Here is a 15,338-nt window from a genome sequence, read left to right on the forward strand (position 1 = left end):
CACGCGCGGTACAGCGGTGATTTGCGAGAATTGAGCAGTCGATCCCGAGCTGTTGACGGTAATAGAATTTGTGTTACCGAAATAGAGTGATTATTCCATGTACTGGTCCTCCTTCGATCTCGAGTCACTTACACACTAGATAAATTTCAAATTATAGAGTTGAACACATTTTTATATTTTTATCTCCATTTTATTGGTATTGTTTTTATTTTATTTTAAAATGATTCGACATGTTCTTCTGATTCACTTTCTTCTCTCTAGTCTGCCAGATTATTTTAATATTTCTTCCATTTTTTTAGAGGTTACAAACCCAGCAAACAAAAATGAATTTAAATGGTTAGAAATGAATTCATTTCGACATTTCCGAATTGGCGCTTTTGATTTTTCAAATCTATTTGAATAAAATACATAATAATACAAAAATAATACGGACATGAGTATACATCCGAGTTCAACATGATGAATAGCTCATTTCGTATTTCAATTTATTAAAATCCAAAAATGATATATATAAAATAATATAGGGACATAAATGCACCTCCGGACTCTAAAGCGTCAATTCGGATAAATTAAAATAAATTGACAGAAATTAAATTTTCAATTCATTTAAATTAATTTTTTTACAAGTTATCCGTCGAGCAAAAACCACCTGGTCCCACAAAGGGTATTATGCATCTCAATCCATTACAACAAGGATAACGCGTGCACTGGAAATAATTATGCGAAATTATGATCTTGCATAATGTTTTTTATACCATATGATTTAATTATTTAACTTACTAATGCTCTTTTTCAATCCATATTATTCACATATTTATAAAAAAAATTATTATAATTTACATTCAAATCTCGTTATATTTTCATTACTTAAAATATATAAATTGTGATACTTTATTCGAAAATACCTTTTATTCTTTCTTTATTCCACTTGTAAATAACTCGGAGTAAAGAGATATAAGATATATGGAGAATAGATTTAATATACCAGTAAAAAATTATAATTGGCTTATATTTTAGAATAAAATAGAAATTAGAAGAAATAAAGGCCAATAAACGAACAAACAGAAGTAATATAATTATATAATCTTATCTTCTAAAATTAAAGTGTAATGTTTCAAGTTTTCAACTTTACTATTCTTTAACCGCCAATATAAATTTTCAAATTATAATTAATTACATTAATCCTAGCTGGAGAACACACAACATTTTCTTTCCGATGTGAGTCACAATGTCTCTAAAACTTATAACCAAGTTGTTGTTCAAAGTTATCGCTGTTTATCTTTTCCCTTGACAATCCTTGATAGTTAGATTCGATTACTGATGGGCCGACAACTACGAGATTCTCTTTAGTCCGGCTCTTGGTTAACGTCTTTTAACAATGTCAATAGTCGAAAACAATTAATTTAGTAAAGTCAAAACGTTCCGCTTTAATTTTCTTCTTCTTCTTCAATGGCACTACTCAAGATCGAGTCATGGCTTCCCGAAATTTAATCCTCCATTCCTCTCGATCATTCACATATCACCTCCAGTTCCTGATACCCAGCAGTCTTCTCACATCCTCAGTCACTTCATCCTCTCTTCTCGCCCTTGATCTCTACCTCGGGCAATTCTCATTAAAGTTTGCAGATTTGTCAGAATTCTTTATGGTATTCTAGTGTCTTCAAGACGTTGCATATGCCTGGCACATCTAACAATAAGTCTCCTTATACTTATATGTTCTCATAGCTTAGATGCTCTGTATATCTCATGATTATACCTTATTCTTCCGTTTATAAGCCTCCCATACTGGCCCGTATAGGTATTCTTCGTAATATTTTTCTCTCGAAAGTGTCTAGATCATCTGTGATTTCCGCGTGATCGCCTATGTTTCACATCCATACGTAATAACACTACGTATTAATGTTTTGTAGAGCATGATTTTCCTATGCACGTCTCCTATGTACGTTTGGATTTCATCATCGGGAATAACGTAATATCTTTTGTTTGTTGCCTTAATTTTTGCCAGCACGTCTTTCGTCTCATCATTGTCTACGGACATTATAGATCCTAATAGATATTTAAATTATTGTACCCCTTCAAAGTTGTAATTATCAAAGAAAATTTTTTGTCCACTTTTTCTTTTCTTTTTCTTTTATGATTAACATTTTAGTTTTATTTTCTTTGACTTGCAATCCTATTTCCCTTGCTGATTATATCTCCAGGTTTTTAAAGATCTTATTGCGTCCATGCGTTGACCTCGCCAGACAGTTGATATTATCTGCATATATCAGCTATTTGAATTTATAACTGAGATCCCCTCTTATATCCACTCCGACTCCTCTTATGGCTCCTTCCAGTGCTAGGTTGAAGAATTTAGTTCTGATTCTAATTAAGCATATCCTTTCATTTATTGATCCAAATTCCATAATAATGTTACGAAGTTTCTTGTGTACAGCAAAGCCAACTCCAAAAGCGTGTCTTTGTCCATCGCAGAGTAAGTTGTAATCACCCACACTCAACAAGTTATTGCCTTTCTATCGAGTTTCTTGCAGTGTTAGGATTTGGATCTTACACTTTGTTAGTTGAGTTAGTTCCTCCACCCCAGGCTCCTCATTGTTTCATATAAATTTCTTATGTTACAAGTTTCCATATTCAGATCCATGTTTTGATTGCCAAGTTGTCTCAGTTGTGACCGTCTTATTCGAGGCTTCGCTTCTGGTTTCTTAATATATGTATTTGACGTGGCCAGGTTGTTGGCCTAGCGCCCAATTGCCAACCTGAAGAATCAGACCTCCAAATTTGTTTCCTCTTAAGGCATGGGTAGTTTGACTGTCCTCAGGCACTAGGTCGCCATGTCCTCGTTTGTTATAAACAATGTCTGTCACTGGAAGGTGAGGTTGAGACATTTGTCTCTGAGAGGCTATTGTAGAGAGGCTATGTATTGCGCTTTACAGACCTTGGTCACCCTGCTTAAATTTTACTGAATAAAATTATATAATTGTATTACAACATCTGTGTTTGTTCGTTAATTGGCCTTATTTCCTCTAATTTTTTCTATTTTAATATACCAGATTAACGCAAAAATATAAATGTAAATATATAAAATATAAATAACAATCTAGTAGATTAAATGTCACCGTGTTTCTTACACTGATAATACTTCCGAAAATTTATGTAACTTATCAATTTTATGGCATCACAATTATATAGAAATTATTATCAAAAACGCATATTATTAAATTATTATATATTGCAATAAATAATTTGATTGATATAGATATATAAATTAATAAAAGATTTAAATATGCACATATTACAGTTTTAACATAATATTATTACAACGATACTTGCGTCATACTCATTGGGTCCAATGCAACTTGTCTGATTGTGAGCCAAGATTGAAGTCATTGCAAGGAGCACAAAGCAAAGAATCAGTTTTTTCATTTTGATTTATTACTTAAGAATTTCATGTATGTAGAAATAATGTATATAGAAATGTTGGGAAAGAAAAATACTCTTGAACTTTAGACAGTTTTACAGTATGTAGATTCTAAATAGTCTTTAGACACTGTCTTCACATGTAGTCAACTCAGTGACTCTAAGTATCATTTCGACAATCGCTCAGTTTATATATCGGGCATGCATGTGTACTTAGAAACAGAACAATAATCTCTTTAAGTACGTGAGCGTGCACTTTTTTATCTACGCTATTTATGTTTATCACTGATATTATTATTGTTTAGGAATTGCGCAAAAGAAAACCAGTAGGGATAAACGCATAGACATAGTATAGATAAACCGAGCACGAGACCTGATCGACGTGTGCGAGAGAAGAGAGAAGAGTAACTAATCTCTTTCTCTAATATACAGGGAATAATCTTTTGTTAGAAGGAAAAGAGAGACTTATTGTTAGTTGTATTACGTTTCTCTTTTGCATGCGTCGGTTATCACTAAACTATTGCTTCGCAATATGTATGTTTGATCTGTCCTGTGTAAATACATTATGTAAAAATTTTTGTGTTCATTGTATTCATTGTGTTCATAGATCTTAACTAAGACGAAAAAGTTATAAGTTTTCCGCAAAAAATATTGCGATAATAAAAACCTTTCCTCGTGATTCACAACAGCATTGTGGTGCATTACATTACTTCTTTATTTATATTTATATGTTTTGATATCGTTTCAATTAGCCACAACATATTCATTGCAATATCACTGATGAAAGAGATGAATTTCAGCATTTAAAATGTATTAGATTTAATTATGTTATATTCAAAGATCCTTAGTGCAGAGATAGCTAGTGAGAATTATTATTTTATAATAATTCTCACGTTTATCAAAATTGATTTAATATAACATTAATTAATAATAATCAATAATTTTGTAAACATTAAAATATGAATAAATCATAAATAGCTTAATGCCTTTGCGAGCCGACACGGATGTTGGTGTGTAATAATTTTTACTGTTGCAATATCAAGCCACATAAACTGTACGCCGTATATATTGTACATATATCTTGAAACACAGTTCTTATATGAAGCCACTGTAACGAATTAAATTGTTAAATAATTTAATATTTTTGATGCTAATAAGCATCTGTAAGAATCTCATACCCCAATCTGTAAAGAATATTGCAAAAAATATTACCTCAGCTCCCATGCCGGGAATCGAACTCGGATCTCCCAGTTTACCCAGTTTATTAAAATATGATTTGTGCAATAAATTAACAAAATATCTTTTTAGAATGCTTTTGCTAATAATCATACTTTTAATTTCATTTAAGATACTAGAACTAATAATAAATCGCGCTATGTAATGTTATAGGAATTTCATCTCTTAATTATTTTTCCAATTCTTTTCCTTTGCATACGTAAAACTTCTCCAAAGCTATCATTTTTCACTTTATCATCATCAAAACAGGAAGATTATATATTCTTGTATATAAGATAACTTCATGTTAATCTCGGTATAAATCATAATAAGATGAGTAAATCTTTGTGAATTATAAATTAATCAAAAGATTCAATACATAACTGTATTATGATAATAAAAATAAATAAACACATGTAAGAGGCACATATAAGAGAAAGTCTTTATAGTTAAACAACCACCGTGACCTTTATTTGAATTACAAGAAGACTCCATTAAAATTGATTAACATGCATTGAACTTAAATATTTTATCAAATGTTTTTCTCTCTACAGAAAAGTTGAGCTATAATTTATAATTATTCGATAGGTTCTTCTAGTCACTTTTTTCTTTTTGAAAAAATTGGCGGAGGAGGAGGAGGAGTGAACCAGCATATAGCATTTGGTTGGCAAGTAAAATAGCGGCAACAAGTATTGGTATCGTTACACTGAAAAAGATTATGCGAAATTATGGTTTTGCATAATGTACATTGTATCACATGCTTTAATTATTTAATTTACTAATGCACTTTGCCAATCCATATTTTTCATATATTTATAAAAAAATTGTTTATTATAATTTATATTCAAATCTTGTTATACATATTTTCACTATTTAAAATATTTAAAATTTGACATTTTATTAAAAAATATCTATTACTCTTTCTTTATTCCACTTAATTGTGAATAACTTTAATATAATTATACATGTAATATACATGTATAATTGTATTAAATATATATTGCTTACATGTATACATAAAATTATACATGTAAACAGGCAGGTACAGTGGGCTAAACTGAGCAAAAAAATCTTGTACCATTTTGCGATTTTCGTAATATATATCGAGATATTAATTTATAAAGATCGATTACAACAATTACCTCTATCACGCGCCGTGCGCTAGATGACCGCAGTCCGCGGTGGGCGGTCATATCTCGTCGCGCGTTCACATTCGGCAATCTTTATAAATTAATATCTCGATAATTATTGCGAAGATAGCAAAATAGTAGAGGACTTTTCGACTTAGTTTAGCCCACTCTACCTGTCCACAAGCGCTTTACTATTAAGAACCAGACACCCTGTCCAGTTATAAAATATAAATAACAATCTAAAGTAGATTAAATATCATTGTGTTTCTTATATTGATTGTACTTTTGGACCCCGCACAATTTATATGAAAATAACGTTTTCAGTCAATTTGCTTGAATTTTTGATATTTGTAATTCTCTCTAATAAAAAATCTCAATGTACAAAACATTTCTCTATGACTAATTTCTGAATTAAAAATATTTGAACTTCTCTTCCATGAAATCTGTTCGTGCTTACGCAAGTTTACATATGTGTGCTGTCCATATGTATATCGGTATACGTGAATGTCTGCGATGACTACGCGCGCGCAGTCATTGAGACATTCATATACATATATCTGTTACCGTCAAAATCCATAATCCGTTAAAACCCGAATTCACTAGTTAAAACTAGAATGAATGATTAGATGTAAAATCGAAAATCTATGTGGACAGTAAAATTATAGACTCCGTTTCAATTAAATTTAAAACTAATTTTAACTAGTAAAGTCGGATTTCAACAATTACGGGTTTTGACGGTAACATATCGATATACATATGTGGACAGCACACAATTGTAAACTCGTACAAGTAAACTATACGGAACAGATCTCATAAAAAAGGATTTCAAATATTTTTAATTCAGGACTATAACAAACATAGAAATGTTCTATAAATTGAGGTTTTTTTATCAAAGATCCAAGAATTATACATATCAAAAATTCAAACAAATTTTATTAGGGAGAACTACAAATATAAAAAATTCAAGCAAACTGACTGAAAACGGTTTTTTTTTCATATAAATATATTTCATATTATATTATTTCATAAATTGTGCAGTGACCTTTATGTAACTTGTCAATTTTATGTCATCTAAATTACACAGAATTTATTACTAAAAACATATATTAAGTTATATTAAATAATTTGATCGATATAAATACATAAATTAATAAAAGATTTGAATATACATATATTACAGTTTTAACGTAATATTACACCCAAAAAAATATTCTATTTATAAAATGAAATTTCCTCTAATCCCATATTCTAAGCGAAAACTTTTACAGAAAGAGTATTTCTCTTCCAATAAAGTGAACTGTTCATTTAAAATCTATTAGATATTATTTTTCGGTTTTCCTCTTGCATTAAGAGGAATATGTTTATTTCAAACGGAATGCCCTCTTACGTGCGATACAAGTAACACGAAAAGCAATGTATATCGCTGCGTTCTGCTATGACAATTAATTGAAGTGTTGCGCTGTATTTGCGAAAACATAGACGCAGTAAAGCTGCGATCCGTTATTTATTGCAAATACTGAAAAATTACAGTATAATAATAATGTGAATTATAAATAGAAATTTACCGTACAAGACTTGTACTGTGTAATGCAAGACGTAATTATTCTAACTATTAGAATATTATGGACAGAATATTTTCCTCTTAATTTCAGAGGATTCCTCTTGAGACCATATAAGTACAAGAATAAAATCCTCTAAGATTTAGCGGATTCCACTAATAATAGAATTATTTTTTTTGTGTATTACAACGATACTTACTCGCTGAAGGAATCCAGCACAGTTTTCCTGAGTCAAAACTGAAGTTATTGCGAAGAGCACAAAGCAAAGGATCAGTTTTCTCATTTTGATTTATTACTTAAGAATTTCGTGTATGTAGAAATAATGTATTATATATAGAAATGTTGAGAAAGGAAAATACTCTTGAACTTTAGACAGTTTTACAGTATGTAGATTCTAGACAGTCTCTAAACAGTATCTTCACATATCAGCGCAGTCAACTCAGTGACTCAAAGTGTCATTTCGATAACCGCTTAGTTTATATATCGAACATGCATGTGTACTTAGAAACAGAACAATAATCTCTTTAAATACGTGAGCGTGCACTTTTTTATCTACGTTATTTATGTTTATCACTGATATTATTATTTTTTAGCAACTACGCAAAAGAAGACCAGTAGAGATAAACGCATAGACATAGTATAGATAAACCGAGCACGAGACCTGATCGAGACGTGTGCGAGAGGAGAGAGAAGCGTAACTAATCTCTTTCTCTATTATATAAGGAATAATCTTTTGTTAGAAGGAAAAGAGAGACTTACAGTTAGTTGTATTATGTTTCTCTCTTGCACGTGTCGGTTATCACTAAACTATTGCCTCGCATGTAGTATGTTTGATCTGTCCTGTGTAAATACATTATGTAAAAATTTTTATGTTCATAGATCTTAACAAAAACGAAAAAGTTATTAATTTTCCGCAAAATAATATTGTGATAACAAACCTTTTCTCATGTCTCACGACAGCACCGCGGTGCATCATATTATTTTTTTGTTCGAGGTTGCTTATTCGATGTCGTGACAATCAGCCACAACAATATTCACTGCAATATCACTGATACCGCGAAAGACGAATTTCAGCATTTATAAAATTATTAGATTTAATTCTGTTAATTTTGTGGTAATATTGAAATGAAATACGATTTGCGCAATAATTTGTTAATAAAATATCTTTTTAGAATGCTTTTACTATTAATAATACTTTTAATTTAATTTCAATTAAAATGCTGGAACTTATAATAAATCGCGCTACGTAATGACCAGATGAATCTCATCTCTTAATATTTTTCCAATTCTTCTATCTCTTTGCATATATAAAATTTCTCCCAGGTCATCATTTTTAATTTCATTATCATCCAAACAAGAAAATATATTCTTGTATACAATAGCTTTACGATTCACGTTTATTTTAATATAAATCGCGATAAGATGAGTAAATTTTCGTGAATTATAAATTAATCAAAAGATGCAATACATGGCTGTATTAACCCTAGAAATACACACTGAAGGTCCCAGGGACCCCAGCTCAGTTTTCTCGGTTTGGCATTTCCGAAATTGAAAGGGGAGGGGTTTGGGATATTGACGTAAAAAAAGATTGGGATCTCCTCAGTAGAAAGACATGTTGACGCGCGGCAATTGTCACTCAACAACCGAGCAGTGAACAGTTGAAGTAAGCGTAGGGGCCTCGGGACTTGCAGTTTTGTTAAAAAATTAAAATGTCGGATCGCCAAATTTTTTTTATTACTAATTCAAGTATGCTCTTTCAGAATTTTCAAGGATTTTTCAAATCGGGCTATAAAACAAAAAAAATATGATTTTTTGAAAAAGGTGCTAAATCAAGATTTTTTCGCGTTTATGAACTTTCCTTTCTCTTTGAATCCGTATATCTTGGAACTCCTTAATTCTATCGACTTTTATCAATTATAGACTTGTTTCTTGATCAATTCTCTATCGACTGAAAAAAAAATTAATTAAAATAAGTTTATTTTTGCTGGAGTTACAATAACAAGTATGGATGGGGTCCTCGAGACCCAAGTACTTTATGTAGGCAAAATAAGAGTGTGTACTCCTAGGGTTAAGATAACAAAAATAAATAGACACATAGAAGAAATCTTTACATTTAAACAATCATAATGCTACAGTAATCTGCATTTAAATTACAAGAAGACCCCATTAAAATTGATCAGGGTTGAGGAAGTTAATTTTTTTAAACTAAATTAAGTTAAAGTTAATGACATATAAAATTAATTTAGTTAAGTTAAAAGTTGCATAAATAAAAATCTAACTCAATTAAAAGTAAGCATTAAGATTAAATTAATTTAAGTTAAATTAAAGTTAATTTTGAAAAACATCATTACGATATGTTAAATTAAAATGTTGTAATTTTAAAAAATGAGATTACTCTAAATAAAAAACAATTACAATATAAATTATCAATTTCCTCTAGCTAGATTATCGTAAATTGTTGAATTCTTGTTAATTGTACCTTAATACATTTATACACCATCTAATAAGATGTATCGATTGATGTAAAGAAAACATAGTTGCTTTGAAAAAAATATAAAAATAACATTTTTTTGCAAAGCATTGTGTTTTTTCTTTTGTGTTTTAACTATAAGAACTTCTTTTTATATATGTCTATTAATTTTTATTATCTTAATACCTACGTATTGAATAGTTACGTATTGAATCTCTTGATTAATTTATAATTTACAAAAATTGGCTCATCTTATCGTGATTTACGAGATATATCATATTTTAAGTCGAAAATGGCATGAAAAAGTATGAAATATAAGCAAAGAATACTTCTTGAGTATCTCAGTTAGGAAGTACTGATTTTTCGAAAACTTTACCTTTAGTACTTTTTATATGCAGAATAATTAAAGGAATTTTTTTACATGTTATGTAAAAAAATTATACAATTCCATTAAAAAAAAAAACAAAGTTGACCTTGAAACCGAGGCTTCCACTTGAATAAAAATTATTATCGCCATATAATTCCTTCGTACCGTGCAAGTGTGGTTACGTAAATTTTTCTCTGAATCTTATAGATTCAAGTGGAAATAGGAATTATGTACTGTGATGCCCTGTATATCTGTAAATAAAAAATCTAATACGAATAGTATGTATAGATATCCAGTAACCCAATCATCATGTCATTAATATCGCTTTGTTGGCATTGGAACGCGCCTTCTTGTACATTCACAGAAAAATCTTGTTAATTAGACTTTAGTGAAACGCGAGACGTAAGATCAGCGAGAGGAGTTTGGGGTGAGAGAAACGGGAGAATGAAAGAGTTTCTTCTGCGGAATTCCACAGATGTGACTTCCAAAAAAAAAAGAAGCGCTGTCGCACATTTCCGCCTTTTTTCCTTACTATCGTAAAATTACCTTTTTAAAAATAGAAAGTATTTATCATAAAACAAAATACATATATGTATATATATAATTTAAGTTTCTAAAAGTGCGCAAAATGTTTTACGTTTTCGAGCTGTTAAATTTTTTAATTTTTTTAAATATTAGTGTAAGAAAGTTTTTTGACCGCAGCGAAAGTCTGTTTTCCGCTCGTGCTATTCCGCTTTGACTATTTCTACTTGTCGACAAAGCTCGACTAATTAATATCACATATTATTTACGTTATCCTTGTACGAGATATTTCTATAACGAAGATAAAAAGAAAACATTTTCACGTTTGAACAATATAAAATGTTAGAAAAGCAAAGTAAAAGAATCAGTCAGCGAAACGGCGCCGGAAGAAACAAAGAACGAAGGTACAAGTCGCACGTGAAATTCAAGATTTAACCCCATCCGCCGGTCGGGCGCGATGAAACGCAACCCCTCAGTTCGCTGATATGATAAACACCCGCGAAATGACAGCGGCATCCGCCCTTTTCCGCGCCCCTTTCCTCAGTCCTCCTCGGCCCTTCGAGTTAATCACGTCAGGCGGACGAACCCTCTGATTAAAACGGCCCTCCGTCTCTTCTTATTATTATTGTTATTAGAGAAGCGAATGCAGGGCACTTCGGGAGAAACGTCGGGAGAGACGCTAAGCCGCCATCCTGTATGTAGATACTATACATCCGTACGCGAATACGCAGACCTTCCTGATCGTCAGAAATTTTCGGCATTATTAAACGGCTGATGAGTTGGGAAACAAATCTCCCGTGCAAGTCGCTCCTTAATTAACTCTCATATTTCATAACCAATCACGTATTTATACACATAGTCCTCGAGAATTTTGTCGCGTATTCATATTTGGCATTTTGGAGAACCAAATAGTCATTAAATAATTTCTTTTGTTGAATGGAAGTAGTTCTCGACGATAATTACTCCTTTTAATTATAAATGTAATAAATTTTAACTGTAAAATACACTCACAATGCTATATTTTCCTACATAAATGCTTAGATTATACTGCACAACAAATTCGTACATTAAAACTAATTTGACAGCGTCGCGTTTTGCTTTAGTAAATACGAATTGCGTTGCACACGTTAAACTTTTTGATAATTAATAACATTTGGAAAACTTGACGGCCGTTATCATAGGTGATTCGACGCATGAAACATGGCGGCGAATGTGTCTCAAGTAATTTACATGTACATACGATTTGGCGAAACGATTTTTCTCTCGTCGCCGGTCGATTCGTCGCATTCACGCGCGGTCTCTTATTAAATCAGAAAATTCATTAAGGGCCGAGGTTTGGATTACGCTCGAAGGCTCAGTACTTAGCGAGAGGGTGGACCCCTGTCGCCGTGGGCAGCCAGCTACGGAAAGATTTAGAGCCGGTCGTAACGAGGCGACCCACGTAACAAATTACAAATAGTGTCGTTGGGCTCCTGATGAAGCGCCAGTAACTGCTTACGTGCAGGCGTCTTGGAGGAACGACGACTTCTTTCGAGCTCGCGGCGAACCACCACGCGGCCGTAGGTACTGGCAACAAGATCGAGATATCGAGCTCCCTCCTAACCAAAAGAACCGAGATCCGGTTGCGCAACGATCTATCCTCGGAGCGACCAATCATGCTAATAAACCCGCCGGGCATAAGTAATACGGAACGATCGTAAATCTTCGCGATGCCGATGAATGCACGCGCCAATATCGCGATGCCGGGGGAAAAAGGGCATGCGGGGAGGTAACGGTTGGAGAATCTCTCGTCGATGCTTAATTATGGAAACAGATCTTTCTATTATCGTTGACTGGAATACCGCGCGTATGAACTGACGCTCGATCATGTTCCATCATATATACATTATCTTTATGCATGTTTTAATATAGCAGGAAATTGTCAAGTATTTTAAGAGACATTGCGTTTTCAAGCGAATTTATTTCATAATTCATTTTATTTAACATTCGCATTTATTGTTAGTATTTATTTTCATAGCATAGCATGAGGAAAATCTATTTAGAAGCTTCTATTGTGTCCGATGAATACGTCCAATATTCGAATAAATGAATAAATAATGAATGTGAATACAAATATAAATACTACTTTTTTTATATTCATGAAAAATTTAATAAATACTTTTTATGCGATTTGAATGAATATATTTGTGAATATGATTACGAATATTTTCGATTTCGCATTCACTCCTACTCTACACACTCTACATACTAAAATATTCTGCCTTCGAACTTGGTTTAAGTTTAGGAAGCACGATATGATACCGAGGAGAAAATGACTATTGCTTTTATTGGGGATTCTGAGGAATCTATTAATGAAATAATATTTAGTATCCACGAGATGCTAAAGCGCTTAAGATACCTTATACAATAGAGAATTAACATTACTGTTATTGTAATCTATACGGAATTGCGGTGTTCGATTTTACTATATCTTTTGATTTGCAAAAATATAGATTAAAATAAAAATTATATATCATAAAAAGAGTTATTATTGCAAATAAAATACTTTTAAATAAAAAATATGTTTTCTAGAAATTTTTTCAAAATTGGTAAGTTTTATTTATCAAATCTGGATATTATAAATAACGATATATAAAATTTATTTTTCGCTTTTTTTCTATTTTACATTTTGTGTGAATAAATATAAATAAATCATAAAATATTCACGAATAGATATTTTTAAAAGCTCACAAATTCGAATAAATATTTGAATAAATATTTTCTTAATGTGAAAATTTTGAATGAATATAAATATAATTGTAGTCCAATTACAAATTTTTTGTATTCATCAAACATACTAGAAGCTTCAGTCTGTTTAATTTCTCTGAAGTGCATGCAATAATATTAATATTTGACGTATTTCTTAATACGAATGGCGTTTCGTTGGTTTTTTAAAATCTGAGTTCACCGTTTGCGTCTGAGACCTGACTTGCAAAATTCTCGATTCGTTATGCCGCGATAATTCGCATTGCACCTCACGCTGCTCTACCAAAGACGTAAAGGGCTCGTCGCGTGCTGTCGCGCACAGGTGTGCACACGGTCGGCTGATCGGCGCAACAAGCTGCACGCGGGGGAAACACGCAACTGAGACATTACATAAGGTACTGTGATGAGGCAAAAAGAGAATCGGGGAAGGCATTGCCGAGCGAGCAGCGTGGAGCGGAAGGAGGATGGACGGGAAGAAAGAGGGACGGAAAGAAATGGAAATAATGAGTTCGCACGACGCGAACCGGGACCTGCCTCGGCGCGTTATAAAACGAGTCCTACCCGCCGGCAATGATTGCTGCCTTGCACGGGCTAATAGCACCCGCGAACGTAACGAAGGGTTATGTGGATCACGAGTTTGTTATTGGCTCGCTTAATGACCCGTCCGCTCGTTCTACCTGTCCGATGCGCGCCACGCCGAGCTGCCAACGACATAACCGGTCACCGTGTATGGAGTGCCGCTATAATCCGAATTTACATGTGAAGGTAAAGAGGTATACGTGAAGATACACAAATGGATCACCTACTTCCTTTTTTTAACCCTTTCAGCATTGAAAAAAGATCAAACAACTTTTACACGATGTAATATATTTTTAGACAACTGTCAAATATAAATTTTCTTCAATTTCCGTTAATTAATTTCCGATGCAGCAAATGTCTATATTGATTCATAAAGATTCTGGTAAAAATACTTCGATAAATTTTTCATTAACAAGTAAATTGTATAAATTATTTGTAAATTAAATGAAATAAACATAAATTATTCACATCTTTCCTTCTGCGCTTCCGTATTTCTTAATTAAAGGCATTATAAACCTGTGCACATTGAAAAATGTATAACTCAATGAAAAAGAAAATAAAAAGTATGTACTGGAAATGAAAGGACTTTTGAATCATGTATGATTCTTTTCTCATTCGTTTGCTGTCTCAAATAATGAAAGATCAAAAAGCAATGTAAAAAAGGAATGGAAAAGAACTCTAAAAAAAAAGAGAGAGTACTTTAATAATAATTAGATCACTTTAAGTCATTCTTACTTTGTCATTCATTCACCAATGTTGTATTTACATTTTGCGAAAAGCATCTAGGTCGCGTGTGAATGAGATACGCCAAGTTGAGTGCGAGTCAGCCTTAGACTTTAAAGCCGCACGAAACGTTTGAATGGTTCAGTTGCAACTCTAATGAGATACTTGACCCGGCGTAGCGCGCAGATGATTTATTTCCGCAATATTTGGAACGTCAGCAACACATCAACATGACTACTTGTACATTAATGGAGCATAAATTTGATTCTGTTTGATTTTAATCATATAACTGGATTTTTTAATTGTTAATCAAAATATTCTCTTTCAGTTTCTCTATTTCAATATGAAAAACGAATAATTCCAAAACTAAAACGCTTGTTTACTAGCGTAAGGCTTGTTTTCTGTAAAACAATCTCGTCTCGTTCCAAGCTTGAAAAGTTAAACCTTAAGCTAATAATCTTGTACACTCAGGGAATTGTTTCGCTGTTTCAGCTAGAATTTTAAATATTACACTTAAATTATATCGCTGTTTTTTGTATCTGCTAAAAAATTGTCATACGTAGAATTTATAACAGCAATATTCTAAGAATATATAGGTAGATCGGAAGAGC

The 15,338-nt window shown here is 32.2% G+C and overlaps 1 protein-coding gene and 1 long non-coding RNA gene across 2 annotated transcripts in view; both read right to left on the reverse strand.

The window, feature by feature from the left end:
• Nucleotides 1-194: 194 nt before the first annotated feature.
• LOC105451851 overlaps nucleotides 195-15,338 on the reverse strand; it is a 55,402-nt gene continuing 40,258 nt past the window's right edge. Inside the window, exon 3 of the mRNA XM_011692546.1 lies at nucleotides 195-707. Within this exon, the coding sequence (XP_011690848.1) occupies nucleotides 621-707 (87 nt within the window). The 3' untranslated portion in view covers nucleotides 195-620. The remainder of the gene's footprint in view (nucleotides 708-15,338) is intronic.
• LOC105451838 lies at nucleotides 5,080-7,821 on the reverse strand. Its single transcript, XR_974633.1, has 2 exons — nucleotides 7,521-7,821; nucleotides 5,080-5,338 (listed from the first exon to the last, which is right to left on the reverse strand). It is a non-coding gene; the product is annotated as an uncharacterized LOC105451838 (long non-coding RNA).

The sequence above is a fragment of the Wasmannia auropunctata genome, unplaced genomic scaffold (genome assembly GCF_000956235.1).
Source record: "Wasmannia auropunctata unplaced genomic scaffold, wasmannia.A_1.0 LD336043.1, whole genome shotgun sequence".
NCBI classification, from domain to species: Eukaryota; Metazoa; Arthropoda; class Insecta; order Hymenoptera; family Formicidae; genus Wasmannia; species Wasmannia auropunctata.